The sequence below is a fragment of the Bos javanicus genome, chromosome 3 (assembly GCF_032452875.1).
Source record: "Bos javanicus breed banteng chromosome 3, ARS-OSU_banteng_1.0, whole genome shotgun sequence".
Lineage (NCBI taxonomy): Eukaryota > Metazoa > Chordata > Mammalia > Artiodactyla > Bovidae > Bos > Bos javanicus.
In genome coordinates this window covers 83807625-83830495 of record NC_083870.1, presented here as the reverse complement: position 1 = coordinate 83830495, position 22871 = coordinate 83807625, and the positions used below count along the sequence as shown (strand labels likewise).

Here is a 22871-nt window from a genome sequence, read left to right as displayed (position 1 = left end):
ATTTTGATGCCTTTTTCCATCTACAACTAACTTCTTGATAATCATTTAGCAAACATTTATTGAAGGCTTACATTGGGCTCAGCACCAGGATATAGAGAGGAGTTGGTAACAGTTCCCATCTGGAAGGGTTCCACTGAGGGTAAGAGGTGGTACAGGACCTAGGTCTATGAACAAGCCATCACAATACCGTAATTTCAATAATACTAAGATGTAGTAGTGACCACCAGACAGGTTGATCCACTTAACCAGGCAAGAGAGTCAGGGAAAGTTTGAAAAAAGAGGTGACTCTTGGCTGGCTCTAGTAGAATTTCATGAAACAAAGGAGGGAGCTTAAAGAGGGTACAGCCTTCAAGCATTTTGTACCGTTGGTACTTTCCAAATATAGATATATAGAATAACTGTAAAAATATACAGGAAACTTATTACTGTATGTTTCTGGTTAGGGAAATTGAGTGAAGTACAGATGCTGGGGAGAAACTTCTCAGTGTATATTATTTTGGGTCTAATACATGTACGAATTTTCTTTATATTTTAAAATAAATAAATACTATTCTTTTAGGAATGGAGACATTAGGACAGTGGTTCCTTAAACAATGTGATGAATCCCCTAACCAGCTCCTTCTTTCTGGCTGTCTGTTTTTTTAATGTTATCCCTAATTGTGGAATAAAGGCATTTTTTTTTTTTTTCAAGTTAGACATGTCTCAGATACAGGCTGGTGAGAGAGAAGTTTTTATGCAGAAGATTTTCCTATGTCTCTGAAATCTTGCCTTTCCCTTCTATTTGGGGGAAACTCATTATTTAAGAGGCTCTCCAACTCACTGTTTCAAATTCTCTGGCTCTAGAGTTGGCAAGTCAAATGAATAATTTAGAGTATCCACGGGAAACTATTGGTCTTATCTCAGGCAGTAAGTAAACAGGCCATCTTACTTAAATTCCTATTGTCCCAATGAAAGTCACACAACTACCAAGAGGAAATTAGTTTATATATATACATATATATGTATATATATATATATATGTGTGTGTATATCAATCTTGGTTATCTATAAATGATTCTCAAGTCTGCCATTGGTTAGGAGAAATTAATCTGTTGTCTTGGATTGAACCCTTTTTATTTTAAACATTGATTTATCACTTGTATATAATGTGATACATTATATATAATGTGATACATTATATAGAAATAGTAACTTCTACTCCAGTAAAAAAAATTGTTCAATGAATAATACAGGTACACAGAAAGAGGACTAAAAAGATGAAGGAAGGAAGGAGACAAGTATTGCAACAGAATTGATGCCATTTGGAAAATCCCAAGTTCATTTTTAGACAAATACAAAATAAAATATTTAAAGCAGATGAGAAGCTTGCAATAGTGGTAGGAACACAGATTTTGGTGTTAAATAGTCATCCCAAATTGCAATTTCACCTTTCTTCCTTAGAAGCTGCAAAGACCTGGTCAGGTCTGACCCTTCTGAGCCTTCTTTTCCCTAACTGTACATGAGACTAATAATGCTGAACTTGCTTAGTTGTTATGAGGACTAAATGGCACAAGTGGAAAGTGTGTGGCCTCTTTGGCACCGATGTTACGTAAGTGAGATGTTACCACTTCCTTACTGTGTGCTGGCATTCTACATGAAGCTTTATGTATAGGTAATATTGTTTAAACCATATAAAATGAGAAAGCTGAGAGGTTAACAGTTTTCCTATGGCCAGAAGTAGCAGGACCAGGATTTGGACTAAGTTTGACTCCAGAGGCCTAGCTCATAATCATTTGTCTCTACAGCTTCTTTCAGCAAAAGCCAGCAACCCACCCACAGGGAAATGATTAATAGGTTGCTTAGGTGGTAGGGAGGTCTAAGAGGGAGCGGATATATGTGTACATATAGTGATTCACTTCTCTGTACAATGTAAACTAACACAAGAGTAAAAAGCAATTATACTCCAATAATATATATATATATATATGAAGAACACAGAGAGCTTAATAACAAAAAATAAACAAACGATACAGTGTAAAAGAAGTCATTGGTACTGGTAGGTAGACTCACTGAGCCAGTGACGCTGACTGCTGAATCAGGAAGCAGACAGTGAATGAGACAGACGAAACAATGGCAGGTATCAGGTGACCTAGTCCAGGTGAGGAACAAATTACTTCTGGGAAGGGGCTGACGCCTGCCTGAGCATGATGTGAGTCTGCCATTCTGCACAACCTGCCCCTGGACTCATGTCCTGCACAACCAGAATCTTCACTGCAGCAAGTTCAGGAGTAACAAGTTGTCAGCTTCCTCCTGGTAAATACATAAAATGTGTGGAGCCAATTCTCTGACAAAACTCATGCGTTCAATTTTCTTCAGTTATTGCTGCTCCCAGATTTTTTTTTTTCTCAACATATTCTAAATAAATTAGGTCTGAAGAATGTCACTTACCAGCCATAATCACAACATCGTGGTTAAGTGTTTAGATGAATACATAAGTTAAACATAACATTGATGTCCAAAGTTCTTTAGTATAGCTGACATGGAATGTTATTTAAATACGCAAAGATAGGAAGTGGGGGGAGGTGCACAGCTGGTGGGGAAGAAGACACTCAGAACTGTGCCAACGAACAGTTTTGCTTGAATAGCTGAAGAGCATTAAAATTAGGAGAATACAATGAGCAGATAAGAATCATGTGTATAATTAACTCCAAATTTTCATTTGACATAATAAAGGTCACTCTTTCATCAATGACCATTTCATCTAATCATACTTTTTTTAAAGCAATAAGTAAAATTTTAATATAGCTTGTCAAATAGATGCCTAAAATATCCCAATCCAGTATCTATTTTACTATTCTGTTCTGTGCTATGAACTGTACAAGTTTTGAAAAAGAAATCCTTTTTTTTTTTTTTCCAATTCACTAGCCCACATTTGTAATTGAGCTGGTAATCTCTACCTCTCACCTCTATCACCCCCAGTTAAAACTATTGAGAACCACAGCTTCATAGAGCACTTTGGGTACACAAGGACACATGGTAAGAAATGTGACCTTTTTCTATCATCAAGTCAGAGTGTCTCACATTTTCTTGTGTTTTCACTGATGAATTTAGAACCTCAGCAGTAGTCAAGTTCATAGAAAGAAAGAAAGCTTTCAATCCAGAAAGACTCATAGACCAAAAACAGATCATTGAAAGTAATTTTACCACTTATTTGAGCCTATTAACAGTATATTTGTTTTATGTATGACAGTTCATAGAGCACCCAGAAAGTATCTCAGAGTTTTGGATTCAGGCTCCAGTGGGTCTTTTTCTTCTTTTTGAGTATGAACAAAGAGAAATTTCCCATTTGGCTTTTATAATGTTCCAAGATCAAAGGAGTTTATACTGAAAATTCAGCCCTATAAAAGCCATGTGTAGCATGAATTCAGTCTGATTCTCCCAAATCCAGTGAAAATGGGGTGTTTGGCCATCAAGCTTTGAAAACCAGCATTCCGCAGGGTATACCTAGGGCCCTGCTTTAGTTTCTACCTTCCTGGAAATGGTCCCTTAGTGTGATCTTGGCAGTGTTGTTGGGATGGCCTGAAGCCACTGACCTAGCAAATTTTCTCAGAATTGTTGCCCTGAAACAGTGCAGAGAAACAAACTCTTGGTGGTATAAATGCTCCCTGGGTCTGGAAATTTCATAAGTCAGAGTTAAAACAAAGATTGGTCTAAAATCTTTTGCTGGTGCAGAGTCTGAAATATAAATTGTCTGGAGCAAGGAATCTTTCCTGGCTCTTTGGTGCTGCCTCTCTAACTGTTATAATAATAAAAAATGTTTTCAGAACTGTGTGGTGATAAAATGAAAGCCTTTAATATTGGAAAGATATTTGGAATCTAGATTGGTCATCTGGTTCAAGTCCTCTGGTTTTCTTTTACTGCTTCTCCAGCATTTGTATAGGAAACTCATTTTTGTTTTATTATTTTTTTTTAAAATAAAGTTTCATTCTTATTCAGTCACTAAGTCACATCGGACTCTTTGCCACCCCATGGACTGCAGCACACAAGGCTTCCCTGTCCACCATCTCCCAGATCTTGGTCAAACTCATGTCCATTGAGTCAGTGATGCCATCTAACCATCTTATCCTTTGTCGTCCACTTCTCCTCCTGCCTCAATCTCTTCTAGCCTCAGGATCTTTTCCAGTGAGCTGGCTCTTTGTGTCCGGTGGCTGAAGTATTGGAGTGTCAGCTTCAGCATCAGTCCTTCCAATGAATACTCAGGCTTGATTTCCTTTAGGATTGACTGGTTTGATCTCTTTGCCGTCCATTTGGAGGTTTTTCCTATCTTACACATTTTGTAAGAAATATTTCATTCATTTACTTCAAGTCAATTTAATTCTAATTCTGAGTCTCTATACTTCTGGACTGAAGCAGTATCATTGTCAGTCCTTTTGGAGGCCCATTAGCTGTCAGGATTCTGGTTCTGTCACAGAGCTCCCTGATACTGGGGACCCTTGGTCATTGTCATCAGTTCACCCTGGTAATCACCAAGCCATGCTTGCCCTAGCCTGATGATCTCTTCAGAAGTCCTGCCACTTCCAGGCCCTGATGCTTGGGACTCAGGACTTCTTTCAAGGTGGGATCCATTACACCTAGAGTCCGCTGCCCTTGACCATTGTGTGCAGGTTCTTGCAACTTGTGTGTGTGTGGGTGTGGCAGGGAATGGGAGGACAGTGGGCAGTGCAGGGCTCAATTCCTCAGTTCTCAGGGGACACACAAATCTCCATTTCTAGTCTCCATTCAAAAGCATTTTTCTGCATTTCTCTAATAATTAATGATGTTTAGCATCTTTTCATGGAGAAGGCAATGGCACCCGACTCCAGTACTCTTGCCTGGAAAATCCCATGGATGGAGGAGCCTGGTAGGCTGCAGTCCATGGGGTCGCAAAGAGTCGGACTCGACTGAGCGACTTCACTTTCACTTTTCACTTTCACGCATTGGAGAAGGAAATGGCAACCCACTCCAGTGTTCTTGCCTGGAGAATCCCAGGGACAGGGGAGCCTGGTGGGCTGCTGTCTATGGGGTCGAATAGAGTCGGACACAACTGAAGCGACTTAGTAGCAGCAGCATCTTTTCATGTGCCTCTTGGTCATCTATATGTCTTCTTTGGAGAAATGTCTCTCTAGGTCTTCTGCTCATTTCTTGATTGGATTGTTTGGGGGTTTTTTTTGTTATTGAGCTGCATGAACTGTTAGATTTTGGAGATGAATCCCTTCTCAGTTGCTTCATTGCCAAATATTTATGTGGAATCTAGAAAAATGATACAGTTCAGTTCAGTTGCTCAGTCATGTTCAACTCTTTGTGACCCCATGAACCACTGTGACCCCATGAACTGCAGCACGCCAGGCCTCACTGTCCATCACCAACTCCTGGAGTCCACCCAGACCCATGTCCATTGAGTCGGCGAAGCCATCCAACCATCTCATCCTCTGTCGTCCCTTCTCCTGCCCTCACTCTTTCCCAGCATCAGGGTCTTTTCCAATGAGTCCACTCTTTGCATCAGGTGGCCAAAGTATTGGAGTTTCAGCTTTAGCATCATTCCTTCCAATGAACACACAGGACTGATCTCCTTTAGGATGGACTGGTTAGATCTCCTTGCAGTCCAAGGGACTCTCAAGAGTCTTCAACACTACAGTTCAAAAGCATCAAGTCCTTGGCGCTCAGTTTTCTTTATAGTCCAACTCTCACATCCATACATGACCACTGGAAAAACCATAGCTTTGACTAGATGGACCTTTGTTGACAAAGTAATGTCTCTGCTTTTTAATATGCTATCTAGGTTGGTATAACTTTCCTTCCAAGGAGTAAGTGTCTTTTAATTTCATGGCTGCAGTCACCATCTGCAGTGATTTTGGAGCTCCCAAAAATAAAGTCAGCCACTGTTTCCACTGTTTCCCCATTTATTTGCCATGAAGTGATGGGACCAGATGCCATGATCTTAGTTTTCTGAAAGTTGAGCTTTAAGCCAATTTTTTCACTCTCCAGTTTCACTTTCATCAAGAAGCTTTTTAGTTCCTCTTCACTTTCTGCCACAAGGGTGGTGAAATCTGCATATCTGAGGTTATTGATATGTCTCCCAGCAATCTTGATTCCAGCTTGTGTTTCTTCCAGCCCAGCGTTTCTCATGATGTACTCTGCATATAAGTTAATAAGCAGGGTGACAATATACAGCCTTGACGTACTCCTTTTCCTATTTGGAACCGGTCTGTTGTTCCATGTCCAGTTCTAACTGTTGCTTGCTGACCTGCATACAGATTTCTCAAGAGGCAGGTCAGGTGGTCTGGTTGCCCATCTCTTTCACATGAACCTCTTTATATGGCAGGAATAGAGATGTAGACATAGAGAATGGACATGTGGACATGGGGGTGGGAGGAGGGGTGGGGTGACTTGGGAGAACGGCGCTGGCTGTATACACTAGCATATGTCAAACAGATGGCTGGTGGGCACCTGCCGCATAGTGCAGAGGGCTCAGCTTCATGCTCTGTGGTGACCTAGATGGGTGGGATGGCAGGGAGGGAGACCCACGAGGGAGGGGATATGTGTATACACACAGCTGATTTACTTCGCTGAACAGCAGAAATTGTAAAGCATTGTACAACTGTACAAAAACAACTGTACCCCCAACAAAAACAAAGGCACCCAGAGAAGCACACACAAGAAAGTGCTTTCCTTCTCGCAGCGGTCTGCCGGCACACCTAGCACCTGATTGCCATCGCCTTTTCAGTGCCCTTCGTTTCAGTTTTATAAGCAGTGGAAAGAACCAGTGACTTCTGGTATATTCAGTTTTCAGAAACTGAAACACCACAAAAATCCCTGAGGCAAGGGATTTCAAAGCTTGACTTCTTGATCAGTATGAGGGGGGAAAGGGAGGAAAATTGTGTGAACATAGCAGTTGAATATTTTTTTTAAATAATCTTACCAAAACATGTAAATAATTGGGTGCTCAGTCAGCTCAGTCATGTCTGACTCTCTGCGATGCCTACGGACTGTAGCCCACCAGGCTCCTCTGTCCATGGGATTTTCCGGCCTAGAATATGATATATAGGTACAAATTCATCTGGAAGCATCCTTAGGAAACTGAGATAGTTGTTGATGGTTGTTTCTGGGGAGCTGGACTGAGGGCTGGGTGCAGAAGGCAGTCCCTTTCTAGTTCACCACACCCTGCAGTTTTGCTTGAGTCCTTTATATTGGTACTTTGTATATGTTATTTTTATGATGATAAAAAATTTAAGGTTATTACTTCAAAGAAAAAAATTTTTTCATTCATTAACCATGAGACACTTTCCTCATCCAAGCCTTACCTATCTTAACGAATTGTCCTGATTCTGTGGCTCAGAATCCTGAGTTCAGGAGTTAATTTGCCCAAGATTACATGATGCCCAAGAGTCAGGATTTGAGCCCACATCTATTTTACACATAGATCTGTGAATGCCCTTTCCCCCACCCCAGGCTCTGTCCTCCAGGGCTAGTTCATTCCACTTTCTTGTCTTTAACTGCCCAAGTAATGAGGCCTGACAGACCCCCTTCATCAGGCCACACATTTATGTCAAATCCTTGAATACCAATAAATACCTGAAACCATGTTTCAAAATATACCATAAAATGTAAATGAGAATGACACATAGTTCACGTCAAGTTTATACACAGCAGCAGCAGTATGGAGTTAAAGTAAAGCACATGGGGGAAGTTTAACTTGAAATGTTAGGCAAAACCAGTCCTAAAAGAATGAAATAATAAACTTAGGAAAAATTAATTATACCTCTGAATATACCATAAATGTGTCTTTTGTTTAAGTCAAATAAAAATGGCTGTATTAACAAATAGCAAATTATGAGTTGCTGCCTATAGTTTCATTGTTGGCTTAAGGAAACATTTCTGGTTGTTAAAAATTAATAAGCATTTGTTTTTTTATAGGATGCTATAGTTATACATGAAGTCTATGAAGAAGGGGCAGCAGCCCGAGATGGAAGACTTTGGGCTGGTGACCAGATATTAGAGGTATGTGATTATGCATTCTGGTTTATACCAGCAAGTATGGGTCCTAATTTAGTGACCTTGTCCACAGTCACTGTACCGATTCACGGTCTTCTACTCAGTTATGTTGTTGTAGTCACCAAGTTGTGTCTGACTCTTTTGTGACCCCATGGACTGTAGCCCATCAGGTTCCTCTGTCCATGGGATTTCCCAGGTAAGAATACTGAAGCAGGTTGCCATTTCCTTCTCCAGAGGATCTTCCTGACTCAGAGATTGAACCCATGTCTCCTGTACTGACAGGCAGATTCTTTACCACCGAGACACCTAGGAAGCCCCTACTCAATTATATCCTCACTTATTTCTTTCTCAGTGTGACAAAACATGTACTTTATTCTTTTTTCTTTTTTGATGTATATCAAATAACTGTCAGTAGAATCATGACAGATTATCAATCTAAATCTGTCTGTGAAAACTTTTTTTTTTGATTAAAGGGGAAAGTACAACTAAACATTCTATAATCAGATGAAACTATAACTTCACAATTTGATTTTTTTTTTGCTTCCCTACTATACCTTATAAATTCCCTTCTAAAAGCACATACATATAGATGTACACGTAAACATGCACATCTAGTATTTTAAAAAACTTTATTGCAGCTTTAAGTATTAATATTATTTTCTTATTCCTAGTACGTATTGGCATCAAATGGAGATCCCTGCCCTGGCACCTTTGTTTCCTAGCTGATGAAAATGTAGAATCCTCTCCCTTTAGGTGGTATATGGTACTTATTAAAAATTGAAATGCTTAACTTGCCTCTTTTTAAAGGACTCTCATTTAGCAAAGGTGTTAAAGCCTTTTAAAAAGAGCTGAGGCTGGCAACATCTAAACTAGGGAATGGATGAATGGAAAGTTAATGCCAGGCATTCTGGTAGGTGAAACTAAAGAGCTTTTTCAATGGTGTGAAACTTTTAGGCAACATTTCTTTCTTTCATTGGATGAATTTAATTGAATAGTTAACATTTTATGGTGGATATGTGCAGTTTTGCTTTGCAACTTTAATATAGCACATTATGAATGACATCATAGAATTTTATTTTTCCCTTTGGTGGTTCAAGTCTGCCTCCCAAGATGAAACCAGAGATATAATTAAGGGTAGAAAACATAGGCAAGAAGGAGTTAAAAGAGAGACCAGGCTGACTGCATATTAAATTCAGGGCAAGTTATTGGGTTTCTCTGCAGGCCTTTACTGCGCTTCATCATTGGATTAGGACATATTCCCAGTGCATTCATTAAGGTGCAAGTGTATGAGGTTAGAAAAATAAATGTAGCCTCTTTGGGAATCGGCGTGACTGCTGTAGCATACAGCACCGTTTTTTGGTGGTCAGGAGTTTTGAGAGTTTTTTCCCCCTCTGTAGGTTTTCTAAATAACTGATACTATCATAATTGGCTTTATAGAGGGATAGATTGAATATTCAAAAGAGTACAGATACATACAGGCCTTGATACTTAACATGATATGTAAGCCCACAAATTTTTCTGTAATAGTCATGTGGAGTTAAATCTAATATGTGCATTGCTTTATTGTGGCAGTGGTTGCACAGGTATAAATTCACAGTATAAACTGTATATTTTAAATATGTATAGTTTATCTTATAACAGTTATACCTCAATAAAAGAAAATTTTTTTAATTTATCTACTCGTTTTGAATTGACCCTCAGCTGTAGCCATTCTCTTTCATAAAATATATTCATGTACAAGTGAACACTCAGGATAGAGTAGCATGAAGAAAGCAAATGTGTTTTAAGTGCAAGGAGAATTTGAAAGGTCAACTAAACCATTTCCTGGCATCTGGCCGAATTATATTACCCAGTGTGGATGGATGGTCTACACTTCTCATTAAAAATAGCCAGATAGGCTCTTCTCTTACACCAGGCAGGATCTTGTCCACAAAAGCATATTGTGTGTTTAGCTAAGAAATGTACGTCTCAGTTTGGTCAGGGAACACGTTTCCTTCCTAAGTAGCCGTAGACTCCACATTTGAACTTGTTATAATTGTGGTTGCTGTATATGGATGCGTAATGAGGCCTAATCAGCCTGGAGTCTGCAGGTTGCCTCAGGAAGAAGACAGGCAAACTTTGGTAATACATTTCCGAACAATGGCCTTTCTGCTCTTGAGAGTTCTCTGCATGGTGCAGCCTGGCCTTCATGAAAAGTGAAAGTGAAGGTGAACGTTGCTCAGTCGTGTCCGACTCTTTGCAACAGCATGGACTATGCAGTCCATGGAATTCTCTAGGCCAGAATACTGGAGTGGGTAGCCTTTCCCTTTTCCAGGGGATCTTCCCAACCCAAGGATCAAACCCAGGTCTCCCGCATTGCAGGCAATTTATACCAGTTGAGCCATAAGGGAAGCCCAAGAATACTGGAGTGGGTCGCCTATCCCTTCTCCAGCAGATCTTCCCAACCTAGGAATCGAACCAAGGTCTACTGCATTGCAGGCGGATTCTTTACCAACTGGTAGCTCAACCCCAGATAGTTCAGTTGGCCTTCCATGGTTTTATACTATTGTTTTATGTTAAATTAGGACAAGCCAGATTTTGCTTACAAATATATAGTGAAATAATAGCCTGGCAAGATTTATGATTCTATGATTAACATGGGCTGTTTTCTTTCTGGTTCTTTTTTTAAGGGTCAGTCCCTCCTCTTACCCTTCCTCTAGTCCCATTATCCTCTTCTATTTTTGTGCAAGTGGGGGAAGAAAGAATAGAGAGTTAATACCTGGTTTTCCCTGTGGAATAAAATAATGAGGGGCTGCTGCCCTAGTTTGGTTATTCTTTCCTTCCAAAGCAGCAACTCACCCATCTCCCCACAAGCCTTTCCTCCCTCAGGGACATGATAGACCCCCATGGACAACTGGGGCTTCCTATGATCCTTCTCAAACAAGAAGCCCTGCTGTTACCACTCCTCATCCTTTACAATCAATATTCTAATGCATCTGGGGCTTATGTAAGGCACTTAATACATCACTGCACCATATTCTAACCACTCAGCAATGTTTCTCTTACAATTATTGGTGCATTTAGTGATGCCTCTTGGTGGCTCAGTGGTAAAGAATTTGCCAGCCAATGCAGAAGACATGAGTTTGATTCCTGGATCAGGAAGATCTCCTGGAGAAGGAAATAGCAACCCACTCTAGTATTCATGGCATTCCACTCCAGCATTCTTGCCTGGGAAATCCCAAGGATTGAGGAGCCTGGCGGGGTACAGTCCATGACATCACAAAGAGTCAGACAGGACTGAGCAACTAAACAACAACTTGATTCACAGATGAGAAAATGAAATCTTTGAACTTGCAACAGATCACTTTGATTTGAACAGACATCTTGATGCTGGTATTTAGACTGAATTGCTTTTGTAATATTAGAGTTTAATGACAGTGCTTTTAATTAAAACATAATTGTTAAGGCCTTTCAAAGGGTATTTTAGAGGCTTAGAGAATTCACCTTCAATCCATGGAGGTAACTATATTTCAGTTGAGTAGCAGAAGTGGTCTTGTGTGCCATCTATTGGAATACAGGAAAATAATCAGCTCAGACCACATTTTCTGGAGACATTGTTTTCCCCTTTGTCTGTGGGTTTACCTCGTAAACAAAGGAAGTGCGATCATGGCCCTCAAGTAATAGCGAATGCTGTCACTGATTACCAGCCCTGACTGTAGTTACTTCAGTTCCTTGTAAAAATATGTTTCTATTTTCTGTCAACCACGTGTCAGGTCCTGTGCCAAACGTACTACAGGGTTTATTTCATTTAATCCTCACAACAAAGTACATAGATACTATAATGATTGTTGTTATCATTATCTCTAATTCATGGAAGGCAGACTTGAAACTCGTCTTGAGTTATCTCTTTAAGGTTTCACATAGTAAGTTGAAATCGGCACTCAAAGCAAATTCTATCTATACCTAAAACCTATGCTTAACTATCGTTATTCTGGGTGTTGTTAATCTAAGTGATTCACAAACCCACCAGGATATATCAGAAAAGAAAAAGCAGCTTGAAAATTAGGCTTTTAAATATTTTCTTGACTCACAGCATCAACTTTAAATAATCACTCAAAAATCACTTTCTCCAGGAAGGGCTCATTCCTCTTTTCTCCCATCTATGTAATCACTCTTTAAGCACAAGTAGTGAGTCTTTAAAATGTTAGAAGTGGAAAAGCCTTAGCCCAGCCCCTCATTGTATAGGTGAAGGAATGGCGGTCCAGAGATAGATGGACATGCCCAAGCCACACAGACTGAGACCAACATCTTGAGAGAAACTGGTCCATGGCCTGGGCCTATCCTTCCCTTGGTTTGACTCTTTTCGTAACTATGACCTTTCGTAACTATGACCTTTTCTTCTGAGTCTGGGTTACTGTGTCCGTCAATTTGGTCCATGTGTCAAATTGACTTAGCAACATCCATACTAGACTTTCTCTGTGGCTGGGGCAAGTCTTAGAGTGAGATGAGGCAGCACGGTATGGAGACTGTGGCTGGAAAGATAGTCTGGGTTCATATTACGGCCCCTCCACGTGCTAGCTGTGTAACCTTGCTCAAGTCACTTAACCTCTGCATGCCTCAGTTTCCTCATCTGTAAAATGGAAATATTATCAGAGAGTTCATGTAAATGCTCATAAAGGGCTAATTTAATTTCAATCTCTGGATCAGAAAGATCTCCTGGGAAAGGAAATGGCAACCTATTCCAGTATTCTTGCCTGGGAAATCCCATGGACAGAGAGCCTGGTGTTCTATTCAATCCCATGAACAGAATAGTCCATGAGGTCGCTAAAGAGTTGGACACCACTTAGCAACTAAACAACAATGACACAACCATTTGTTAAGTGAAAAATAAGTTGGCTATGATTTCCATTGAACAGACAAGGGAAATGGAGCTTCACAGAGGTTACACAACTTGCCCAGACTCACATGACTGACTAGAAGCAGGGCCTCAGTGTCACTCAGTGCTGTTTCCAGTATATTTGCTGTCTAATGCATGGCCCTGTCTATACTCACTTAGATCCAGATTCAAATCAGTGGACTTCAGAAAGTATTTGACCATGTCAGAAATATCAGCCCCTCATTTCCTCCTGGCCTGTTCTGAAATAGTCGTGATGTTAGCAATTAAGAGTGAGGATGTCAAATTCAATCAGCAAACTGAATCCAAAAAATGCTGACCAAATACTAATATTAATTTCCCCTTTGACCTCAATTGAATGAGCCAAGTAGTCCCTGCTGTCTCGTGTTGAGTCCATAGTAAAGTTCACAGTTACCTAAAATTGCATTATCATGTGACTAACCCACCCTCTGTAATTACTTGGGGCAGGGGAGTGTAAGGGCCACGTCCATGGTACTTGAAGCAGCTATGACTGCTATTGGGCACTCCCTGTGTGCTTTGGAACTGGCTGGAAATTTCTGGAGGCTTTCCACTGATTGGGTCAAGGAGCTGCTGAAGGCAGAGAGGTCTCTGCTATTGCATCCCTGTCTCAGATGCCTGTTGTTCCAGGTTAATGGGATTGACCTGCGGCGCGCCAGCCATGAAGAAGCCATCACAGCCCTGAGGCAGACCCCCCAGAAGGTACGACTGGTGGTGTATAGAGATGAAGCACACTACAGGGATGAGGAGAACTTGGAGATTTTCCCCGTGGATCTGCAGAAGAAGGCTGGTCGAGGACTGGGCTTGAGCATCGTTGGAAAACGGTAAGGAAATGGTGTCAGAGTCAGGATTGATCAGCCTTGTTCCTTCAGAGTTCTAGGGACTAAAGCTGATAAACACTGAAAGATAAAGCCATGTATAAACTAATGATGTGATCTCTAAAATTAACATGTTTATGACTATTTGAATGAGATAGGTCATGTTACTAAGCAAGACCTTAGCCAAGAAACATGTCATATAAAGTGAAGTGAAGTCGCTCAGTCGTGTTCGACTTTTTGCAACCCCATGGACTGTAGTCTGCCAGGCTTCTCCATCCATGGGATTTTCCAGGCAAGAGTACTGGAGTGGGTTTCCATTTCCTTCTCCAGGGGATCTTCCCGACCCAGGGATTGAACCCAGGTCTCCCACATTGCAGGCAGACACTTTACCCTCTGAGCTAAATCAACCCAGACTGTTCCTATTTTTTCCTCTTAAAGAGTAAAAACAGAGTCAACAAGGTTCTTTCTACTTGGAGTCACTTAGATCTAAGGCTGGCAGGGGTTGATTAAAACGACCATACCTAAGAAACAGCTGGTAGCAAGAAAGAGATTTACATATACAGTGTTGGGTTAGGAAAATTGCTCTACCATGGAGTGCCATGTTAATTTCATACTCTGTTAAACCAGTTGAGGAGTTACTGAAACTAGCTGAGTTGACATGGTCAAGAGACATTGATTCTTCATGACAGTAGTCTTCTATTAAGAAAGATATCTTGCAAATAATAGCTTGCACCAAAAATATAGGTAGATCCTGGTGACCAGGCTACTCTTTTGAAATCTATGCTCCTTACCCATGTGATAGGAATTGCAGTAATTATTTCAGAACAGTATTAGTAGACTAGAGAAATCAGTAAGATCTTAAAACTGTAGTTCCAGCTTCCACAGTTTACTGACTTTAGATATCTAGTGTGTATTTATTCCAACAGGGCTGCAGAATTTTCATGTGATGCCCCAATATAGCCTTAAAAGGTATCAACCATATTCTTAGGAAGAATCAAAGTTGGTTTTATATATTGTGTCATGTATCCCCACTGACCTCTGTTGACTAGCCTGGTGCTTTGTTCCAAATGGTCTGGTCTATTATTAAGACATTAGCTACCATTTTTGAGCACTGGTTTTGTGCCTTGTACTGTGTAGTCATGATCTTATATTTTATTTCAGCACCATAAAACTATCACTTTGGAAATGTATTACAAAAGAGCTGAGACTCATATTTATAAGCATACTCGGTACACCTGTGGGTGCAGAATAACTGATGGAGCCCACGTTGAAGCTTGCTTTCTTGTTGTGATCATACATGTGCTTGGAGAGAGTCCTTTTAGAATAATGGTGTTTTCTTTATTGTCTCATAGTGAGTGGATTGATGAAATAACCTTCATACAAAATGAGCACTTTAGATTGAGTTTGTAAGGAACATTTACATTCTTAGCACAAAAGGTTTTATTGTAGAAGATCAGATGTATACGCTCTCAAAATTCTTTGCCTAGCAATTCCACAACTAGGAATTTATCCTAAATACAGGCTGTAGATATGTTATTCACTGCACATTGCTTACAGTAGCTAGAGAAGTAAATAACCTATATTTCCATCAACAGTTTACTAATAAATGAATTTAGCGAATAGTAATAGTTCCTTAAAACATTGGGTAAGCGCCACGTGGTAATAAAGACCAATTGCCAAAGTGTGTTAAGTGAAAGAAAAAAAGTTAAACAAAGCTGGAGGGAAAAAAAGACTATATGTTCTTTTATATCCATTTACACACGTATGTACCATACACATGTGCATTGCTTTTGTATCCACAGAATATTGGTCTTCCCAGGTGGCTCAGGGGTAAAGAATCCATCTGCCAATGCAGGAGGCATGGGTTCAATCCCTATGTTCAGGAAGATCCCCTGGAGGAGAAAATGACAACCCCCTCCAATATTCTTACCTGGGAAATGCCATGGACAGAGGAGCCTGGTGGGCGGTAGTCTATGGGGGTCACAAAGAGTTGAACACAACTGAGTGACTGAGCTCACATGCACACAGAATGCCTCTTGGAGATAATAAAGAAATGGGAAACACTGGTTATTTCTAAGAAGGGAATTGGGGGCGGGGAACAGACGAGAGGGGAAATTTTCAAGGTCACCCCTTCTTAACCTCTTGAATTTTGAGACATACACTTATTTATTCATCAAATAAATACAATTACAACCTTAAAGTAATAAAGGCAGGGAAAGAGAGGAAGAGTGAGAAAGAGACTAGAAACAGATGAGATGGTAATAATTGAGCTAATTGCTAAAGAAATACTGTGTCTAACAGTACTTAGCTGTTTTTTAAAGTGAATTTCCATTTCATTTCACTAAAATTATCCTCTTGCAGAAATTATGCCCTTGGGCCAGTGAAAGTGAATAATACAATAGGCAACATAAATACATATAAGCTATTTAAAGGGTGAGCACTCTGAGGCTTATCATTTGGGAAGAATATCTGTAATCTCAGGTTTAATATAGAAATATTGGGTTGTGCCATTACTCTGCTTTATGGTATTCACAGAAATGGAAGTGGAGTGTTTATTTCTGACATCGTGAAAGGTGGAGCCGCAGACCTTGATGGGAGATTAATTCAGGGAGATCAAATCTTATCTGTGAATGGGGAGGACATGAGAAGTGCTTCCCAGGAGACGGTGGCCACTATCCTCAAGGTGAGTCCGTAGCTGCTTTCTGCCTGGCTGGTATAACTCAAGTCCAATGGGAGTAGTTCTAATTTAGCTTTTTTATAAATGTGTTGAATTTTATAAAATGCATTGATACTGGTTTTTTACTAGAGATCTAATCTCTGATTATTTTAATCAATTAGGAATAGCTCCTAAAGAAAGCTATTGTATTGACTAACAGGATTGAGGGGAACCTTGTTAGGGGATTTAAGCTAGTTTTTCATACTTTTGAGAATTCCAAGTACCCGCAGTTGTCCTCTAAAACCATTCAATGGGACAGGTTCTCCTGGAGTCACAAAATGTATCCTTTTCCCTTTTGGGCTATATTGTCATGAATTCATCAAATTCAGCTTTTATTGCTTGAAGGCATATTAAAGATGCTAAAGACCAAATCCTCCATCTCACAATGAAGTCCTGACCAAAGTAGAGTGGCATGCCCAGATACCAGAGCTGTGCTTGAGGAGTTTTTCTGTCTCTCAAGCTGTTTCTCACTGAGGCTCAAGATTCCCTTCCAACTGACTGTTGCTGCCACATGGACCCTACCTGCCTTGGAAGAAACTGGTGAATAAAAAATCCTTGTAAATAGCCATTCAGCTCTCACCAGGTGTATCTTATTCTGTTTCACAAATAATAGTAGTTGTAGGAGCTTTTACAAAATAAATGAATTCTGTTTCTTTTAAAATCCTGATCTTCTAAAATAGTTAACTATCAGTTATTACTCAGGAGAGGACTTCTATCAGATTACCCGTGTGTTACCTCTGTGTTTGATTTTTCCCCATCCTCCTTTTCACCACTTTTTCTTCATCATTTCACTGTTCACAAATGCTTTCATCAGGAGGGAAAAGAAAGAGAAAGGAGGTGAATTGAAATATAATCTTTTTAACATGTTTGAAGAAGTCAGGAAATCATGAGATGAGTAGTATTGACTTGATAACAGAATTTTTTTTTGATAACAGAATTTCCTTTCTACCTGTGGCCTTCACCAGCCATTTATGTTCTTGGCTGCAGAGATCAGTGGAGGCACTACCATAATAATTTAGGACACAGATGCTACTGTTTTTCACCTGTTCTTTTCTTGTCTTCGCCAGTGTGCACAGGGCCTTGTGCAGCTAGAGATTGGAAGACTCCGAGCTGGTTCCTGGACCTCCTCGAGGAAGACATCACAGAACAGTCAGGTTGTTGATGGCTTCCTGTTAGACTCACTCACTCACCTGTCCCAACCGGGAGAAATTTTCCCATTTCATAAACGATCGTTTGGAAATAATATGTAATATATAGCATATCCATGACACTAAGTTTGGTGTACTTTAATGTGTTTGAAATAAAAAATGAAAGGTGGGATGGAAACTCATTAATCCCTATATTTTTCTCTCCTTTATTGCCTGCAAATATTTTCTTAGAACCACTTTTCTCTTCCACTATTCTATATTGCCTAGGCATTGCATGTACACAGCTGTGTTTATTTAAAAAAAAAGAAGAAGAAGCAACATCTGGTGGCAATTTGACCCTCATTAGCACAACATTGTTCTATTCATTCAATTAAATATTGCTATAAAGTTAACTTGTGAATAGCCACTCACACATGCTGAGGGCAGTTAATGGTATATTCCTGGGAGAGCAAAGTATGGGGGTTTCTCCTGTAGGAGGGAGGCCTTAGTGGGTGATATTTTGTGGGTTAGCAAACATCTCATTTATTTGCAATGCTGATGTAAATGCCACTTTTTTTTCCCTAACAAAGTATATTTCACTGTATTTTTTTTTTCACTGTGATGTCTGACAAAATCAAGATGGTAGACTATATGTTGTCTTATTTCGTATATAATTAAACTATAGAAATGTACATGTGACCCCCTAATCCCCTTTGTGGGTTATTAGATGGGCCTTTGTTTTGAGGTTAAAAGCATGATGACTTTTGGTCTCCTTCCTGATTTCCTTAGACTTAAAACCTCTCCAAGGCCTTTGTTTGGAAGGCATTCTGGTTTTATGGTTAGCCCACAGGTGCTTCTGGAATCCTATTAGCTGCCCCTTTTGCCTCATTTATGTTAGGAAATGAGTGAAGAAAAATACCATTGTTCAAATAGAATCACAAGTTAGTTGGCTCGTCTTAGGTAATTTTTAGGGCAAGCAAACCGAGTAAACATCGTTAAGTTTTTTGGGCTTTTTGTTGTTATATTTGCATTTCTGGCTTATGTAATGGGCAGCAAATATCATGTGTATTAAAAGACAGTGAGTGGTGCAGTAGGATTCTAGACATCAATAAATGGTGAAAATTCTGATCAGACTTGTATCAAAAGTGGGAACTTGAGATTCAAAATAGTTGTCTTGGGGGTGTGGGTTCAATCGGTCTGTTGTGTCCAACTCTTTGCAACCCCATGGACTGTAGCCCACCAGGTGCCTCTGTCCATAGGATACTCCAGGCAAGAATACTAGAGTGGGTTGCCATTTCCTCCTCCAGGGGATCTTCCCAACCTAGGAGTTGAACGATGTCTCCTTCATCTCCTGCATTGCAGGCAAATTCTTTACTAGTTGAGCCATTGGGGAAGCTACTAGTTGTCTTGGCTTCTTCCTTAATGGAAGAGTCAACTTAAGTGATTTCATTAAAGCCCCTTTGTACATAGGGGTTACAATGTAGAATAGACAACACTGGAGATGAAATTTTTCTTCCTATAGAGTACATGAAGGTGACACAGAACAAAAGGAGTTTGATAAACTGAAGAGAACGAGAAGGCCTCCCAGGCAGAGAATGTAGTGTAGGCAGAAGCACAAAGGGGTACAAGGAGCTCTGTTGTTTTAAAAAGAGTTTGAACTGACAGGTGGGGTGGTGGGGAGAACGGGATTTCTGTCCTTGAAGATTGTATACATGCATCCAGGAGATTAATAAAGTTCATACTCAGGTGAATACAAAGATAACAAATTTAGAGATTCTACCATTAAATGTCAAAAGCCCACCATTACAGTTTATCTGGTAGGTAAACGTGAGCTGTCATATTTTGGAAACCTGTGATGAAGTATCAGATACTTTTCTCTAACCTCTTTACACAGAATTTTCATTTCAGAGGATAGAAGTTTAATTCAATGTTAAGAAAAACAGCAAATATATTCTATCCTTGCTTTATTTATTTATTTATTTTATCCTTACTTTATCCTTAAAAGTAAGACCCACATGAAATGCATCTGTACTGATAGGTAGCTAATGGGAAGGAGGCCAGTAGCAGGCTGTGAAAAGGACGTGTCCTGCATCTTCATGAACTGAAGACCAGCCCATGACCCAGATGGAGAAAAAGAGGAAGCTATTCCCAAACATTTCCCCTAACAAAGAAAATATAGTAAAATATTAATTTTGGAATCTAGGTGGTATGTCTACTGTATCATTCAACTTTTCTATAAATTTTAAATTTTTCATATTTAAGGAACATTAAAATATTAAGCAACTTGCATCATACTAAGGAAATGGATCACATTATAATTTGTCAGGTGATAATTGTAGTCTTACATTTACTTTAAAATTTTGAGGCAATTAAGGCATAACCTTGAGAATTTGATAGAAAAAAGTTCTTTATTCATTATTGATGTCATTGTTGTGTGCATTGGGAAGATCCTTCACTGTGCATATGATTTTCATTAAATAGCCCCAGCCAAACATGGCTATAGATTATCTAAATTTATTTAAATAAACATTAGATTTATTTAAAAGGACAGTAATGAGGGGGGCACTAGTAGTAAAGAATCTGCCTGCCAGTGCTGGAGACATAAGAGACTTGGGTTCGATTCCTGGATCAGGAAGATCCCCTGGAGGAGGAAGTGGCAACCCACTCCAGTATTCTTGCCTGGAGAATCCATGGACAGTGGAGCCTGATGGGCTATGGTCCACAGGGTCACAAAGAGTCAGACACGACTGAAGTGACTTGGCACAATGGAGGGATAGCAGATTGAGCTGAATTATTACCAACTCTAGGAAAATCTTTGAGAAAAAAATTTTTTTAATATTCCTAAAATAACATATTCCCTTGATATTTGCTGCTTTTTCTTACAGTTGAGCATTCTATATAATCAAGTTCCTGTTGATCTAGATTTTCAGTTCAGTTGCTCAGTCATGTCTGACTCTTTATGACTCCATGGACTGCACCACACCAGGCTTCCCTGTCCATCACTAATTCCCAGAGCCTGTTTTACCAAAATAGCTCATGTATTTGAGTAACAAGAAAATACATGTTAAATGCACCCCCCAATGACGCTTAGTGTCATTAACTGATCATATGTAAACACTGTGTAACACACTAGGAAAATGTTTCTGATTTCATGTGGCACACAAAGAGCTGAAATTACTGCATGCTTTCTACCTTGATGATTGAAACCACGTATAAAAGCACATAGAATGGAGAATGTAGTGGAGCAAATGGTAAATGGGGTTATTTGCTGCTGCTAAGTCGCTTCAGTCGTGTCCGACTCTGTGCGACCCCATAGATGGCAGCCCACCAGGCTCCCCCATCCCTGGGATTCTCCAGGCAAGAACACTGGAGTGGGTTGCCATTTCCCTCTCCAATGCAGGAAAGTGAAAAGTGAAAGTGAAGTCGCTCAGTCGTGTCCGACCCTCAGCGACCCCATGGACTGCAGCCCTCCAGCCTCCTCTGTCCATGGGATTCTCCAGGCAAGAGTACTGGAGTGGGGTGCCATTGCCTTCTCCAATGGGGTTATTTAGGGTGATGGAAATGGCAACCCACTCCAGTGTTCTTGCCTGGAGAATCCCAGGGACGGGGGAGCCTGGTGGGCTGCCGTCTATGGGGTTGCAGAGTCGGACACGACTGAAGTGACTTAGCAGCAGGGTGATGATAGAGGGAGTGTGAGTTTTCCTTTTTGTTCTCTTTTTTAGCCTCCACAGAATTTTCTATTACATGGTTATGGTTACTTCAGTAGGTAAAACAGTAATATTAAGTATGAATTTCTAAAACTGACCACTGAGTTTCCTTTTCAGGGGAGTCAGCATAGCACACACAGCAGCTTCCATCCTTCCCTGGCTCCTGTCATCACCAGCCTGCAAAACCTGGTTGGCACAAAACGAGCTTCAGATCCTTCCCCCCAAAATTCAGGTATTACTTCAGACACACCATCAGCAAAACCATCCTGTTACCCAATCTTTTAAAAAAAAAAATTTACTGGAGTATAGTTGATTTACAATGTTGTGTTAGTTTCAAGTGTATAGCAAAAATGTTTTTAAACCTTTGAACACGGCCACATGAGCCCCAAAGTTTCTGAAAGCCCTGTTCTAAAGGAAGGAAAGCCATAGAGATCTGTGTTTGAAATGTGCCTTAACTTTACACATGAAAAGAAGAAAAGCAGAAATCTAAAGTACTTCATAAAGGAAAACCATTTCCAAAGAGAAAATTTAAAAATTATGGGTCACTCAAGGAAGGTCAGAGTGTGTATCCCATCATGGGTGGGCCAGGGAAGGGGGGTTTTAAGTCTTTCCTTGGGTAAAGTTATCTTTGATTAAGGCAGAAAAATGTGCTGTGAGACACAAATGGCTCACCCTCCAAGCCATTTACTCACCATATTCCAAGCAACTGCTGCTATAGTCCATCTGCTTTTGTCAGACCAAATGATTATGGCCACATCTATCTCAAACAGAAGGACTTGCTAAAAATAGAGGACATAACCCCTGATAGATGGTCGCCAGTTAGAATTTTGAGAAAGGGTACAATGCCTTCTTGCCTCAGTATTCTCTCCTTAAAGACCGAGAAAATGATGCCATTTTCATGGGACAATATTATATCCTAGATATGTTATCTCTTACTTTTAAAAAGTTAATTTGTTGCTTTTTTATAGGCACAGATGTGGGACCAAGGACTGTTGAGATAATCAGGGTAAGTCATTGATTTTTTTTATTTTTTTCTGATTTGTTTTAGATTTGCATAATATGTACATCTTCCCCTCAATGCAATGTATTGGATTATTAGTGTGCTCTTTTAAGTTACTGAAGTAAATAAATGGTCTGTATAACACAGACATACTTAGAAAAATAAAGCAAAGCACGTTCATGACCACTGTGAATTTTTTGGTGCATCCCATCCACTTCATTTTGGGTACCATGTTTAAGTTTTATAAAACAAACAAAAAAAATGGTATCAATTAGACATACTGTTGTAGCTTGCCTTTTTTACTTTACAGCATGGACTCTTAGTCATGCAAGTCAGTATTTTTTGACAGCATATGGCATGATTTTTGTCAGTTAACATAGTATTCCATCATATAAATGTGCTGTAATTTTTCTTAGCCAATGTCCTCTTATTAAACAAGTAGCATATTTCTCAACTTTTGCTATCTTTTATAGCAAAAGATATCTTTGTATTTTCTGTTTGGCTCATATCATGGGTGTTTTCTTTAGGATTATTTCTTAGAAATGAAATTGTTGGGTCAAAATCCACACTTGTTTTTCAAAGGCTTTTATACATAATGCTAA

At 39.8% G+C, this 22871-nt stretch overlaps 1 protein-coding gene across 4 annotated transcripts in view; it reads left to right on the top strand.

The window, feature by feature from the left end:
- The window catches only part of PATJ (PATJ crumbs cell polarity complex component), a 389489-nt gene that overhangs the window by 327133 nt on the left and 39485 nt on the right, over positions 1-22871 (top strand). For all 4 annotated transcript variants that reach the window (XM_061411765.1, XM_061411766.1, XM_061411764.1 and 1 more), the window contains 6 exons: positions 7933-8016; positions 13532-13725; positions 16255-16402; positions 17503-17589; positions 21387-21501; positions 22238-22275. In XM_061411765.1, the coding sequence (XP_061267749.1) occupies positions 7933-8016; positions 13532-13725; positions 16255-16402; positions 17503-17589; positions 21387-21501; positions 22238-22275 (666 nt within the window). The remainder of the gene's footprint in view (positions 1-7932; positions 8017-13531; positions 13726-16254; positions 16403-17502; positions 17590-21386; positions 21502-22237; positions 22276-22871) is intronic.